General features: G+C 40.3%; 1 protein-coding gene across 1 annotated transcript in view; it reads left to right on the plus strand.

Annotated features, from left to right (window-relative positions):
• The first annotated feature begins 613 nt into the window (after window positions 1-613).
• The window catches only part of chl1b (cell adhesion molecule L1-like b), a 32,315-nt gene continuing 18,018 nt past the window's right edge, over window positions 614-14,910 (plus strand). Inside the window, exons 1-15 of the mRNA XM_061069646.1 lie at window positions 614-789; window positions 2,906-2,923; window positions 4,622-4,730; window positions 4,955-5,145; window positions 5,702-5,824; window positions 6,575-6,745; window positions 6,991-7,017; window positions 7,170-7,281; window positions 7,882-8,063; window positions 9,416-9,547; window positions 11,045-11,185; window positions 12,966-13,077; window positions 14,170-14,336; window positions 14,422-14,587; window positions 14,703-14,827. Coding sequence (XP_060925629.1) covers window positions 690-789; window positions 2,906-2,923; window positions 4,622-4,730; window positions 4,955-5,145; window positions 5,702-5,824; window positions 6,575-6,745; window positions 6,991-7,017; window positions 7,170-7,281; window positions 7,882-8,063; window positions 9,416-9,547; window positions 11,045-11,185; window positions 12,966-13,077; window positions 14,170-14,336; window positions 14,422-14,587; window positions 14,703-14,827 — 1,876 coding nt within the window. The 5' untranslated portion in view covers window positions 614-689. The remainder of the gene's footprint in view (window positions 790-2,905; window positions 2,924-4,621; window positions 4,731-4,954; window positions 5,146-5,701; window positions 5,825-6,574; window positions 6,746-6,990; window positions 7,018-7,169; window positions 7,282-7,881; window positions 8,064-9,415; window positions 9,548-11,044; window positions 11,186-12,965; window positions 13,078-14,169; window positions 14,337-14,421; window positions 14,588-14,702; window positions 14,828-14,910) is intronic.

A 14,910-nucleotide genomic window follows, 5' to 3' on the forward strand; every position in this document is an offset into this window, starting at 1 on the left:
CAGGCAACAGTGTTTGCTGCAATGACAGATAAACGCGTGGCTGCATTGTTAATCTCTTTGACTCGTTGTTATCAGAATCGTGCAGGCGCTGATCAAAACAGCGCTGTGATTAAATCGGCCAAATAGTCTGAACTCCGATTTTTATTTTGATTTCAATCTTGGCTCTGTTTGGGAGTAAGTGTTTCCTTCCTTCAGTATTGTTGAACATCTGCCATGCACTAATAAATCCACAGGCTCCTTCATTTGCTTATTTAGTTATTCCCACTGCCGCATGAAAAAATGCACTTTTCCGACTACACACTTACACTGACACCAAACTACAAAACAATTTGGGTCCCAGGGGGAAGGGGGATGTTACAAGGCTTTAATGTGAATATTTCTTTGTCACAGTAAAACGCGAAGTAGCGCACAACAGAGCCCCTGTCGATGCAAATGAAAATGTGCGGTGTGCCAGGTTATGCCTGGCTGAGCAGGGAGCAGCCAGGCTCCTAGTCACATGGGATTTGTTGTGTTTGGGGTTTGCCTTTCTGTCTGCCAGCGCGTGGGTGGATTCATGGGGGCCTTCTCCGTCTGTGCTGCTCTCACAGGTACAGCCTCTTTCGACGCGCCAGAGAAATGAACTAAGGACGCAGAGGAGAGAGAGAGAGAACACGCGTTTCCTGAGGACGTCCGAGATTTACAGTGAAGCCATGAGGTCGCAGAGGAGCCCGGGACTGGTGGCCGTGCTGGGCTGGATCACCTGTTATTGTGCCTTATATACGACTACTGCCATTGACATCCCACTGGAAGGTGAGTGCTGACTTTCTGCTATGGCAAAACATTAATGATTCGCACATGTTCACAAAGGAGGGTGTTTTCAATTACTGCTGCAGTTAAAGTGGTAGTTCCTTCAGATAACAAACATATATTTTTATTACACACACAATGTTTGAAGTTTTTCAAGTTTAAAACGATTTAAAGCATGATTCTGTTTTTTTTTTGTTGTATCCACATAAACAAAGACATTGTATTTGAAATTATCACATTGTTGAATTTGTTAAATTATAAAGATTTTAACACTTCAAACAAAACTTCATCCACTTCCATTTAGTTTAAATGGAGCGATAGATCTGACAGCAGGATATCTCATAAACTGAAGATAACATAAGAGTTATGTGCGAAATCATGTTTTTATTGTTTCATTATTTGGTTTAATTTACCCATTAAATCATGGTTTATACACTGTAAAATATTGTAAGCTGGTTTAACTTAAATAACTTAAACTATTTTAATGATTTAAGCACATGGTGAAAAGTGCATGGTGCAAGGGCATTTATGATGTGTCAAAATAAGTTCCATCTTGTTAATGGTGGGAAAAGGTCACGGTGCCAGATGCATGGTTACAAAAAAAAAGGTTGTACTGTACGTTTTGGGGCCCAACATTCATTAAACCAAATATAGCGCCATCTACCATTCCTTTTGGCAGTCAGGTGTGTTTGCAGGTTTTCCCCCATTGAACTTACTGCACAATAACAAGCCCCTTGGAACGTCCCAATGAAGTTGAAGCGTCGTTAAAATGTCGAAAAGTGGCAAAAACATGGACGCTGTAAACAAAAGGTGTCGTGACTATATAATAATGGTTTAAACAACACTGCAACACCTCTTTTATATATTTGCATAGAAAAGAAGAGCAATGCAAAAGGATCAGGTATGACAGGCACGTTTATAATTTTAAATGTATGCTCATAAAAAACTTGGGTCGTGTTAGACACTCTGAGCGATGGAGGAACAGTTTGCAAGTCACAAAAGTCACATTTGACAAGTTTACATTGAAAGCTATTTTGAGCTGATTGTAAAACTATGTTCATTGGTTTTTAAGTGATGACATTAGCAACTCATGTACCAAAAGTCTTGCTGACTTTCCTAGTTGATGTTCCGATATAAGTTTTACGTGAAATTTCCCAGATTGGAACAAATTTTTTAAAATATTTCTACACCACATGAATGACAAAAGTTGAAATGTATTCAGACTGTGGGTTTAGATTGTTATAATATGCTCATGTTTAACTTCAACGCACCTGACCACACCTCATTTAAAGATAGCCATGGGTCTGTTGATGTCAACGTAGCGTCCACAACTTGTTTCTGCAGTAATAAATGTACTTTGTACTATGTAAACATTTTTAAAAGACAGAAACAAAGATACATAGTAAGAGTCAAGCTGCAGTGCACTGATTCTAATCAACCTTTCAAGTCAGAGGAATTTAATTTATTCATTTATATTCAGTTTGTGGTACAAAGGACCTGATTGCACAAAATGTATATGATGTTTTCCTGTCTGATAATTCACAACAGATCAGCTTAATGTTCAGATAAGCGACACTTAACCGTAACAAACCCACATCATAGACGACTCAAAGAAAGTGATTTCTGATGCGAGAGGACCCAGTGGAATATATAAACAAGGAAAGGTTATGTGTAAGGAGTCGCAGAAATCTTTATTCGCTTCTACAGAGATCGGTTCTTGGTTTAACTTGAATAATTTAGGGGCAAATAAATCACACCACAGAGAGCTGTTATAGTCATCAAGTATTCTGTGAAGGGAATAAATCTACAGCGATTATCTTGTTCGAGTGAGACCGCTTTTGTGTCGTCGTCGTGCTTCCCAGTTTTATTGCAAAAAAACGTATCAAACCTCTCCCTCTAAATTATTCAGGGATATCTCTTAAAAGCTTGATAAAGAACACTTCAAGGAGGTTTTCTGAAAAAGGCGGAAGGCTCATAATGTCTGAATATTGTTTTAATTCATTCCTTTGTTTTGCATCACCAATGGGTATGTGCTTGAAAAGGCTTGTGTAGAGAGAATACTTGTGACAAGGCTGTTTTTTGTGTTGTTTATTTCCCCCTGCTGCTGTGGATTGTGCAGTTTTAGGTCATGTAAACAGTAAGTTCATTCTGCCGCTCTGTAGCTGGTGTTAGTGATGACCTCAGCTCTCTCTCAGTTCATCTCCTGGCTCGCTGACTCACAGCATCAGTCATGACTCCGTAACAATACACCGATTGTAGCTTCTATGAGACATCACATTTGCATTTCCTTTATACTTATTCATACTACAGTCATACATAATGTGTTGTGTGTTCTCCATTCTTACCATATGTTCCATGTCATAAGATCATATGAGACTGAGTGAAGAGTTTTATGCCCAAAATAGAAACAATCCAACAAGTTGGCTTATTCATAAATGCTAAACTTAAGACTTTATAGAGAAAGTTGTTGGTTTATTCTGTTTTGGGATAGAACTCTGCATGAAATGTATTTTTGGTGTAAACATGTTTTGTCCAGTGGTTTCCAGCCTGAGCTTGAAAGATAAATCTAACTGCCAGATATTTAAAGGAAAAAGACGGGAAGAAAAACAGTACTTCTGTCGTCTAACAGCTAGAACTGGTCCAATGTGGTAAATTGGAGACTCTAAATTGACCAAAGGTGTGAATGTTAGCATTCATGGTTGTTTGCCCCAGTATGTCTGCCCTATGATACGCTGGCGACCAGTCCAGGACCCTGCCTCTTGCCCAATGTCAGCTGGGATTGGCTCCAGATCCCCCTGCATCCTTTAAAAGGATCAAAGCAGTATGGATAATGGATGGATGGAAAATTCTACATGTGTTTTTCTTATGAGTTATTGGACATTTTTACTGCCTCAGGCTTCAGTAGTCATACTTATGAATAGCTTGAATGTCAGTACAGCGCATACTGTACCTCCGCCAACGCCAAACAGTCCTACACATGAAATATAGGAGAGAAAAATGCTGAGGTCCTGAGTACTATTGAATACTACTGACAAGTGGAACTTACTGTCGTAGTTTTAATGTGAGGTGCAACATGATATATTTTCCAAGTATTTTCAAGTATTTTCTTTTTTTATTACAGTCAATGTCCTCAGAAGGTTATGAATGAGAAAAATCTGATCTGAATCATGCTCCAAAATTGTCAAATATGTATGTATAACACTTTAAAAACAATCAATGATATGTTAAAACTGAGTTTATGTTCATGCGGCCACATTATCGGAGCTACTTATTACTGTTAGTTGCAGTTTTATAGCCTTGTTTTTGAAAAATCCTCTGATGAAAACATTAAAATCTGCAAGATTCTGATTTTTTTGGTATCTGCACCAAATTCAACCTTCAAAATATGTCAGATCTTTTAGATAATAATTGCTCACTGAAAATTTGTACAAAAATAAAATATGCTGCAATTTTAAAGGAAGTGGAATTAAAATGTCCTGTATCCACCCCTTCATTCACATCTACAACAAAATGTTACAGGTTCTCAGTCTCCATCCCTCCACCAAGTTACGTGGAAATCAGTGTCGTAGACAAACAAGCAGACACAGGTGAAAACATAACCTCCTTGGCAGAAGTAAAGTTGAACTTCTCACACTGAGGCCTTATAACCTTCGATAAGGGCGGGGGTGTCAGCTCAGGGTCCTGCTTTGATGTATTTGAATCACGGAGGCATAAAGGCTGGAGACCACTGCTGTAGTATCACGTTTCATATGACATCGTTTTGAATAGAGTTCTGTATTCAGGCCAGTGTTGTGCTTCTCACATTTCCATGCTTGTCTGCTTGTTTGTTGCCCAGTTGAGCAGCTGCCCACCATCACAGATCAGTCGCCCAGCACTGTCATCGCGTTCCCTTTTGACGAGAGCTTCCCCGTGACGTGCAAAGCCAAAGGGAATCCCGCGCCAGAGTGAGTACACAACCTCACCCCGCTCCAGACCGGGGAGGAGGCGAGGATGGAGAGCTTGTTAGCAGCCAAGCAGACACCTACAACAAACAACAACAACAGTTGGCCACTGACATGATGTGCTATGTTTTGTTGCTCTGAATTTGTGCACCGTCTCTGGAAAGTGAGCATGCTGAAAATCTCAGGTTTTAGGACTTGACATTTCAATACTGGCTTTCTTTATGTAGATTCCGATGGACAAAGAATGGCGTGGAATTTGACCCCTTCCTCGACCCCCGGTTGATGAAAGAAGAGAATTCTGGGACCTTTGTGATACCAAATAATGGGAACCTTACAGAGTACCAGGGAATTTATCGCTGTTACGCCTCAAATAAACTGGGGACCGCCATATCGGAGGAGATCGAGTTCTACGTGCCCAGTGAGTAACATACATCCATGTGTGTGAGCAGGGGGCTCCGCTACAGTGCTTTTCAAAGTGATTCAGGACCAGCAGTCCTATGTAACGACCGTGCCGCTCCATTGTGAGCTTTTCATTGTATTTGACATGGCAGAAAGTCATTGAGGTCCGTGACTGCTCCACCCCTCACAGCGTCTCATCCATAACTCTGCACTGGAGAAATCATCAGATGTGATCGAGCCTCTGCATCACTTTACCACATTTTTATTTTTGTTCCCAAGCTACAGTACATAACCCCCCCCCACACACACATAAAAGTTGGCTGGGCGCCACTCAGTAGTGGTGACAAGCCACAACAAGTGTCTGTTTTGTTTCTTCAAGTCCAAGAACTGAAATACATCCCACAGAATCCAATCTACTGAATGATACAGACAGAGCTCAGGAAGCAGGCCCCACACAGAATTCATGAAGGATATTACTGCCATCTACTGGACTGGAAGAGAACTTAAGAGATTTGTTGATTCATTATTGTCTGACTTCAATTGCTGACTCTTTTTGCTTTATGTCTTTAATGTAGCTGTGCCAAAGTTTCCTAAAGAAACACTGGAGCCTGTGGTGGTGGAGGAAGGCCAGGCTTTTACTTTACAGTGTGACCCACCTAAAGGAATCCCACCTCTGCAGATCTACTGGATGACCATCAGTAAGTGATACCTTTTTAGATATGATGATTTTTTGTTTAAATACATGTCAATTTTTTTTCATTTAATATATTCAATATAACACCTTTTTTTTCTCATCAATTAAACAGTTTCTTTAGGTATATTAAGATAGCAAGTTATTATTTCACCCTCTAAATTGATTAATCCCACAAAACTCAAACTGCAGCACAGACTAACTGTGATCTGAGTTTTAAAATTTTGATTTTAGAATCCAAAGTTTCCACAGGTAAATATGTCAGTCTGAATTGTGTGGAAAAGTTTTTGAAATGCTGATGACGTCTTGGTTTTTAATATTCTCTTATATCCAAAACCCAAAGCTTGATTTTACGTACACATCAATGTTTAAAATATCCAGTACAGTGAGTAATATCAACAAAATGTGTGTAAATATCAAAGTAAATGTGCAGTAAAATATCTGGGAAATGAGACAAACGTTATTACAGATAACATTATTCAATCTATACTGGTGATTCCCACCATCAGGCCCCTTCAGTGTCACCATGTAAATCTGAGGTCATTATCCAATTAATGCCACACAAATATAAATCTCTGTTATTTTTGGGGAATACTGGAAAATGTGACCACAGCTCATGGATTTTTAAAACGTGACAAGACCCTTCTGTTTTATAAAGAGTCATGATTCATAAAGATTGTTGACCTCAGTTCGAATATATAAAACTGCTTTGTATTTTCTACATAAACGCGTCATGTGTGTGTGTGTGTTTGCTCAGATCTTCAGCACATAGAACAGGATGAGAGAGTGTCCATGGGCCTGAACGGGGACCTTTACTTCTCTCACGCGGAGAACAAGGACAGCAGGAGAGACTACTGCTGCTTCGCCGCCTTCCCAAGAATACGGACCATCGTTCAAAAGACCGCCATGTCTGTCATCGTCAAGACAAGTAGGCGTCACTTCAGCTGTTTATTCCAGCTCAACTTTGATTTGTTTTCAGAACACTGATCTTGTCACACTTGTTCACCGATATCCACGTTCATAGCAGCACTTCAAAAGCCATCCGAGTGACACCCTGTCTGGTTTTGTGCATCCTCTCGGTTTTGTGTTGTGATTTCGGTGATGTTTTTGTCATGGTGCACCCACGTTGTCCTCATGTTCATTGTATTTTTGTCTCACCCACCTCCATTCCAGAAAAAAGTGACATGAGTCCCGAAGCTGGTGAGTTCTTTGAGTGAAACATCAGCTAGAAAGAGCTGTGTGCACAATGCAGCTCTGTCAGTTTACCATTTATTTAGGTGAAGCCTCTAGGAAACTGCATTAAACATATGATGTATATTGATACTGTCTAATTCACTGCTGTACCTCCTCAGCTAATGCCATCCTGGAGAGACGGCCTTCTCTTCTGACGCCCTCTGGTGTCAGATCAGAGACACAGCTGGTCAAAGGAGAGGACCTGAAATTGGAGTGTATTGCTGAGGGATTGTAAGTAATTCAACATATTTCAAACATATTAACTATCCTACACCTTTGAGTAATTTCCTCAAATTCTAATTCTAAATTCAGATATCCTTGAGTGCATACCTCCGCCGAGGCCCAGCAGTCCACTATTGAAAACACATTTAAATCCACTAGATCTGAAAAATGAAAAACGTACAATTCTACAATGTTAAAGAAAACAAAAAGTTCCCGGATGCGTCCCCTGATCTGTATTTACACTAAAGTTCAATGGGTGTGTCTCACTTCACCACAAAATGTCATGAAATTTGGTTGAGTTAGATTTTGCATAATCCTGCTGACAAAGAAACAAATCAGCCAACAAACATAGGATAAATCTTCCTTGGTGGAGAATTGTAGTTTTTATATCTATTGTATATATTTTAAAATGACTTGTCACTTGTTTGAATGCTATTTACTTTATATCCAGGTAACTGTAGCATGTTCAGGAATGTTTTATGTATTCTATTTCAATATTTTTTACTTGTGTATATATTTATATTTCTCTGTGGGACTAATAAGTATTATCTTATTTAATTTGAATATATTAACATGTTTAAACTCACTGGGTGTTTCCCTCTCTGTCAGTCCAACTCCTCAGGTGGAGTGGGTGAAGATTGGCCATCAGCTCCCCGTCAGAGCAAAACTGGAGAATCATGGCAAATTGCTGATAGTGCCGACAGTTGAAGAGGACGACAGCGGAAAGTACATTTGCAAGGCGAAGAACCCGTTAGGAGAAGCCATCCACTACTTCACAGTGAGAGTAGAAGGTAAATAGTACATGCAGTTACTGTGCTGCTGTCACATCGAACCTATTTTCTATGTAAATAATGGACTGAACCTTCACTTCTCTTGCAACAAGCAAGTAGAGCAGATTTACTGTGGGAGCTGTGCATGATATGATGATCCTTTAAAAGAAGACAGATAAAGTGCTGGATGAAGGGCTGAGATTGCTTAATTAAAAGTATGAATACAGCCATTCAGAAATTTAGTCAAGTAAAAGTATAATGACCTACATGTACTTGAAGAAAGTTCTTAAAAATGGCCCCTTTGATGGATTTATTCATATAAATTATGTGATTAGATTCAAATCTTTCTTTTTTGTGTGAAATATTGTCGGATTTTACATCTTTCAGCCACAAACATTTAAATCTAAAATTGGATAAGAAATGTTTAAGAAAATGTCTCTTTGGTTAAACAGTAATGGTCGGGAAAAAAAGTAGAAGGAAAAAAAGACAAAAACACTGATTTAGTCTTTGGATATGCTTTGTATATTACACTGTTGTTACGTGTCTTGTACAAAAATCTTAACCTCGAGCAACTATGTTGGTAAAATAAATTTAGTGGAGTAAAAGGTTCCAATTTCTAAATGTAGTGGAGTAGAAATAAAGTCATAAAGTAACATACATATAAATAATGCAACAGCAGCAGAAAAAACAGCATATTTGGTTGTTTAAATAAAATAATTCATATCCTATGAATGTCCTCTAAATTATCATATAAATCACAGACAAGGTAAATAATTATATCTATGTTCCATCATTGTTCATTGTTATTTTTACATTGCAAATTCACTGTAGCTGTATACAAATGTGCAAGGACAACATACACATACAAAACACACAAATTCTAAGTTATTTCCAAAAATAGCACAATCAAGTTTCCAGGATAATATGTATGTGAGGCTCATTATTGTGATAATGTGGTGAAAAATAATAACAGACCAACGTGATGATGCAGAAGGGTGTGAAACTCTCTCCTCGGTAAAGTGCAGGTGTTGCATTTTACGTCAGATATTCTGTTAAAAGCATTATTACCTTCTCCTCCCTTTAATTGTTTCTAGAAATCCATGCCACACAACCTGAATAACGTCCAAACCAATGCATCACAGAAACTTGCAAACAATACTAATGTGGTGTGGCAGCCTGGTGTGCCACGACTTGTCTGTCCTGGGTAACCTTAAATGTAATTGGAGCATTTATTCTAAAAGCACTCTTATATTTGAATAACACAGCATGCGTGCATGTTCCTGGGGTTGCGTCCTTTCTGTGTAAATGCTCAGTGTCTTTCTCAAACTCACACTCATCACTTTAATAACATTGCGCTGACTGTGTGTTCCCAGAGCCTCCGGAGTGGCTGTTTGAGCCCGAGAGTCGGCTCAGCATGATCGGCTCCGACGTGCCCATCAAGTGCTCCGCCAGCGGGAGTCCTCCGCCGGTCATCTCGTGGAGGGTGAACGGTGTACCTCTGCAGGGTCAGTCCCCCCCACTCCCTTAAACATGAACAACCTGCTCATACAGTGTGGGAAATCCTAAAGTCTCAAAAAGAATTAATGTTGAAATTTAGTTTTTCTTCCATACGACATCACATTGCATAAGATTTAACACACGAGGAAGGGGGGTTCCAGACACGATGGGAGAGTCATTGAAGCCTCAAACTCTAAATGGATGTTGAAGGAATCCACTGTGAAATGCTGTTAGAATAATCCTGAGCTGTCAAAAACTTCTGGGTTCTTTAAATTGAAATCCATCCAGTGAGACGCAAACATTGTATCTAAGGAAATAAGGAAACAGACCAGAACTATCTGTCGTACCACTCGTGATGAAAACTGTGACGGTGCAGTTTTTTGTGTCATAGAGGGCAGAATGTGGAAACCACATCAATGGTATAGTCGACTTTCTTGTTTTTGTAGAGCAACGCATGAACAACATGTTCATTAAAAAGTTTGTGAAACAGTCCCGGCTCAATGGATTAGGGCACAGGTTCCCACCACAAACAAGGCTGCAAAAGCATTTCTAAAGGGAGGATAAACGATCAGAAAATACTCACTTTTGCTTAGGGATTGGAATGAACCAGTTTTAACCAGGTCCTGGTGCTACATAATTTAAGACGATAGTATCATAAGCTCTGATGATATTGGTTCTGTTTTCGGCACTGGAGAAATGAGGTAAATAGATTGTACTTATTGTTGCAACATGAAACATTATCTTGTACATTTTATTTGACCAACTACACTCACACACATTTTTGTACTTATTTAAAAGTATGAATACAACAATTCAGTAATTCACGACTCTTATTGGCAAAATACATTCCTGAGCCCTTTAGCCTTAACCTTTATCATCACGACTAAAAACATAACCCTGACTTGATCCTAATTCTAACTATATCTTAACAAACCAGTACTTTCACTCAAACAGTCTATTGAGAGTTGGTCAGAAAGCGTCCTCAATGTAAGTTCTCGGCTCAAAATGGTCCTCTTAATCTTATGTAGTTGTATACACACACACACACACACACACAGACACATACACACACAGCTTGCCGCTCTTAGTGACAATGAGAATAAGAAGTAAAAGTTCAAAAGTGTGACTCAGAGCAGGGAGATGGATTCAGTGATTTGGGAGCTGCATGTGAACAATGGCATAGTGAAACATTGTCAAATTAAAAGTCCCGCATTCATATATATATATATATATATATATACAAAAAAGTGGGGGTGCGAGTGTTGTTAAAGTGCCGAATTGATAAGCAGTATTGTTAAGAGTCAAGTTTACTTTAGTAGTATTGTTAAAATCTTAAGAATACCCATCTGTTCTTGTGCATGAATGGTCAGTGCAGTGTGGATAAGAGAGTGGGTTATGAATGAAGCAGAAAAGTCCAGTTAGCTATTGATATGTGATTATCTGTGTGTGATGAAGTTTATCTCCAACATTGATGTTTCATCGACTGTTTCTCTGGTCGACCGCAGACGCCCCAGCAGCCAACAGGAAGACGCTCGGTGACACCATCTTCCTGCATAACGCCCAGGCCTCTGACAGTGCAGTCTACCAGTGTGAGGCCTCCAACCGACACGGCAGCCTGCTGGCCAACGCAAACATCATGATCATGAGTGAGTTCAACGGCTTTTGGTTAAATCCATCAGATCCGTTTCACCGGCGTGTTTTAACAAGTCGAAGATAACGCTATTAATGAGTAAGTGCGGTGAGTCATGGGGGGGGAGTCCTGACTAGGGTTGCAAAGAGGCGGACAGTTTCCGGTAAATTTCCGCAAACTTTCCAGAAACTTTCCACGGGAATATTAGGCTCGGGAATTTGGGGAATTTTGAAAAAAAAAACAACTATGCAAATTAAACGCTGAGCAATAAAAACATCATTCAAAACTCTATTTTAAAGATGTATGGAATGCAGCACACGCTGCACGTTGAATTTCAACCCTCCACTGTGCATTCTTCCATCACATGCACAGATAACTCCCAGCATCCTGCACACTACAGCAGGGCTATTGAGACCTGCTGTAGTGTGCAGGACTAGTCAGGTAAGTTTCGATGATTTTACTGGGGAAAACATGTTAGCATGCTGATTGAGGATTGTTCATCTGTTCATCTAGCCTATTTCCATTAATTTATCAATCAATTGTAAAAAATCTTTTTACAGACTATTCCAATTGTTTGGCCAACTATTTATATCTCTTGCATTGCATTAGTGTTTTTTTACAAACTTCTTTCTCATCTTATTCTACAGAAAAATGCCACGTGCACTATCTCATGTGTGGAGACATTTCACCCCATCCAATGTAGAAGGAAAGGCTGTGTACATTTGCAAATACTGTGCAAAGACCTATGTTAAGAATGACACAACGATGCAAAAGCATATAGTCAAGTGCCCAAAGTTTCCTCAGGGCTCAAATCAGCCTATGACACAAAAAAATGTTTATATTTATCTCTGTATATGTCAAGGTAAATACAATTAACATAAATTACCCACAACATTTCCAGTTTATTCCCGTTAATTCCCGTTAATTCCCATGGAAAGTTTCCACCTTTGAATATTCCCGGAATTTTGCAACCCTACTCCTGACAGATGTTTTAAAGATTGGAGAGCTGGTGATGATGTTGGCATATGCCCGTGAAGCAGTGAAGAGGAGGGGGCTGTCTACAAGCTGCACAGGCTAGCCCCTCCCCCTGTGGAGTACCAAGCGGCGTCCCCTGACATTTACTGTATATGCTAACAAGTCCCCCCCCTCAATTCTGTCCTGATTCCAGTGCCACGACACAAACATGTGCTGCTTTACGAGTAACAGATAGAAAACAAAAAAAGGCAGACTGTTGCCTCCCATCGCTCCGCACCAACGTGGGCGACTTTGTTCTCGGTGACACAGGAGTTAATAAAACCGGACAGCCTCTGAATGCTGAGTCCCAGCTGCTGCCTCTGTAAACAATTAGGGGAGACAGAGCATTTTAATGGGAGGCTTTGACTACGACTGATAAGGTGCACGCGCTCGGCTTACTCATTATTCCTTTGTTTTCGTCTTTGATTTCGTTTTCACGTTTGCACATTTCTGACAGCGCGACAGCTGAATCTGTTTTTTGTGAATTTTATTTTGTTTTTAACACAAATTAGGCGGCAATTATCACACAGTATAAGGCAACTGTTTTGTCACCTCATTTAACCCACGATTATCTGCCTCCCTTCTGTTTTCTCTTTGTCTGGTTTTAAAGCTGCAAACTTGATCTCTTTTGGTTGTTTTTCTCCTCCTCAAAGTCCCGATAGTACCTCAGCCGTGGGCCACACCTTGTTCCCTTCATCGGTTGAGAAGCCACATTAACGCACTAACCGCTTTCCCCAACAACCTCTGATCGATGACTCGTTCTGCTCCTGGGCTTTTTGCAGATCTGCCCCCCATGATTTTGACCGAAGAAGGGGAGGATTACTCCGCTGTGGAAGGGAAGGGGTTGATGATGCACTGCAGGGTCTTCAGTTCTCCTCCTTCCACAATCACCTGGTAAGCGTAACTGTTTTTCACGAGGTCTACTACACACCAGCAGAGAGCAGTAGATCTCAGCTGCTCGACGCTCACGGTCCTTCTGTGCACTGTTCATCTGTATCGACGACCTGCTGTTTCTTAAAAAAAAAACATGCCAGTCACTCAGCACTGTTCTATTCTTTTGTGTCATCTTTGCTGCCACAGTGATGTGTTTATCCATTTTGACTAGGGTTGCAAAATTCCGGGAATATTCAAAGTTGGAAACTTTCCATGGGAATATACGGGAATTAACGGGAAATAACGGGAATTAACGGGAATTAATGGGAATAAACTGGAAATTTTGTGGATAATTTATACTAACTGAATTTACCTTGTCATATACAGACATGAATATAAACATTTTGTTTTGTTATAGGCTGATTTGAGCCCTGAGGAAACTTTGGGCACTTGTCTATATGCTTCTGCATCGTTGTGTCATTCTTAACATAGGTCTTTGCACAGTATTTGCAAATGTACACAGCCTTTCCTTCTACATTGGATGGGGTGAAATGTCTCCACACATGAGATAGTGCACGAGGCATTGTTCTGTAGAATAAGATGAGAAAAAAGTTTGTAAAAAAACACTAATGCAATGCCAGAGATATAAATAGTTAGCCAAACAATTGGAATCGTCTGTGAAAATATTTTACAATTGATGGATAAATGAATGGAAATAGGCTAGATGAACAGATGAACAATCCTCAATCAGCATGCTAATATATTTTCCCCAGTAATATCATCGAAACTCACCTGACTAGTCCTGCACACTACAGCAGGCCTCAATAGTGCTGTAGAGTGAAGGATGCTGGGAGTTATCTGTGCATGTGATGGAAGAATGCACAGTGGAGGCTTGAAATGCAACGTGCAGTGTGTGCTGCATTCCATACATCTTTAAAATAGAGTTTTGAATGATGTTTTAATTGCTCAGCGTTTAATTTGCAAAGTTTTAGTTTTTTTCAAAATTCCCAAAATTCCCGAGCTTAACTTCCCATGGAAAGTTTCCGGAAAGTTTCCACCCCTTTGCAACCCTAATTTTGACTGATGTTTTTTTTTTCTTTATGTTTTTTGCAGGAGCACAGACGACTCCTCCGAATCCGTGGAGGGCCCGAGATTCAGCGTCCACGACAACGGATCGCTGGAGATCTACAGCGTGGAGAAAGAAGACGCGGGACAGTACACGTGTTTAGCTAAAAACACAGAGGGAACGTCCGCCATCGAGGCCATGCTCTATGTTAAAGGTGAGCAGATTTACACGGAGCAGTGATTGCAGAGGCTCAGAATTTTCCTCAAGCTGTAACTAACACCGTCTCGCCCATTTGGAAGATCCCACCAGCATAGTCGTGGCCCCGGAGGACCAACAGATCCTAATAGGCACCACGGCCCAGCTCTCATGCCTCGCAGAGTACGACAAGTCCTTCAGCAACGACTTTCAGCTCCTGTGGGAAAAAGATGATATAGAGTTAACCCTCAACTACACTGAGAATTCAAGGTGAAATACATGATTTAAAAAAAAAAACAGAATTGCAGACTTAATCCCAGCTTGAAAGTTGTTTTACTTCTCAGCTTCGTCCGTCAATACCGTGTCTCCGTCTTTCTATCAACAGATACTTGGTGGAGGACGGTAGTCTTCAGATCATCAATGTAAGCCACAGGGACCAGGGCGTGTACACGTGTGTGGCAAGGACCCCGGTGGACACAGCCACGGCCTCTGCGCTGCTCATGGTGTTAGGTGAGCCAACACGTGAACTGTATTTCTGCCTCGGAGACCCCTGGTGCTGCATAAATGTATGACACATTCACACAGGGATCAAT

This window comes from Limanda limanda, chromosome 4, assembly GCF_963576545.1.
Source record: "Limanda limanda chromosome 4, fLimLim1.1, whole genome shotgun sequence".
Lineage (NCBI taxonomy): Eukaryota > Metazoa > Chordata > Actinopteri > Pleuronectiformes > Pleuronectidae > Limanda > Limanda limanda.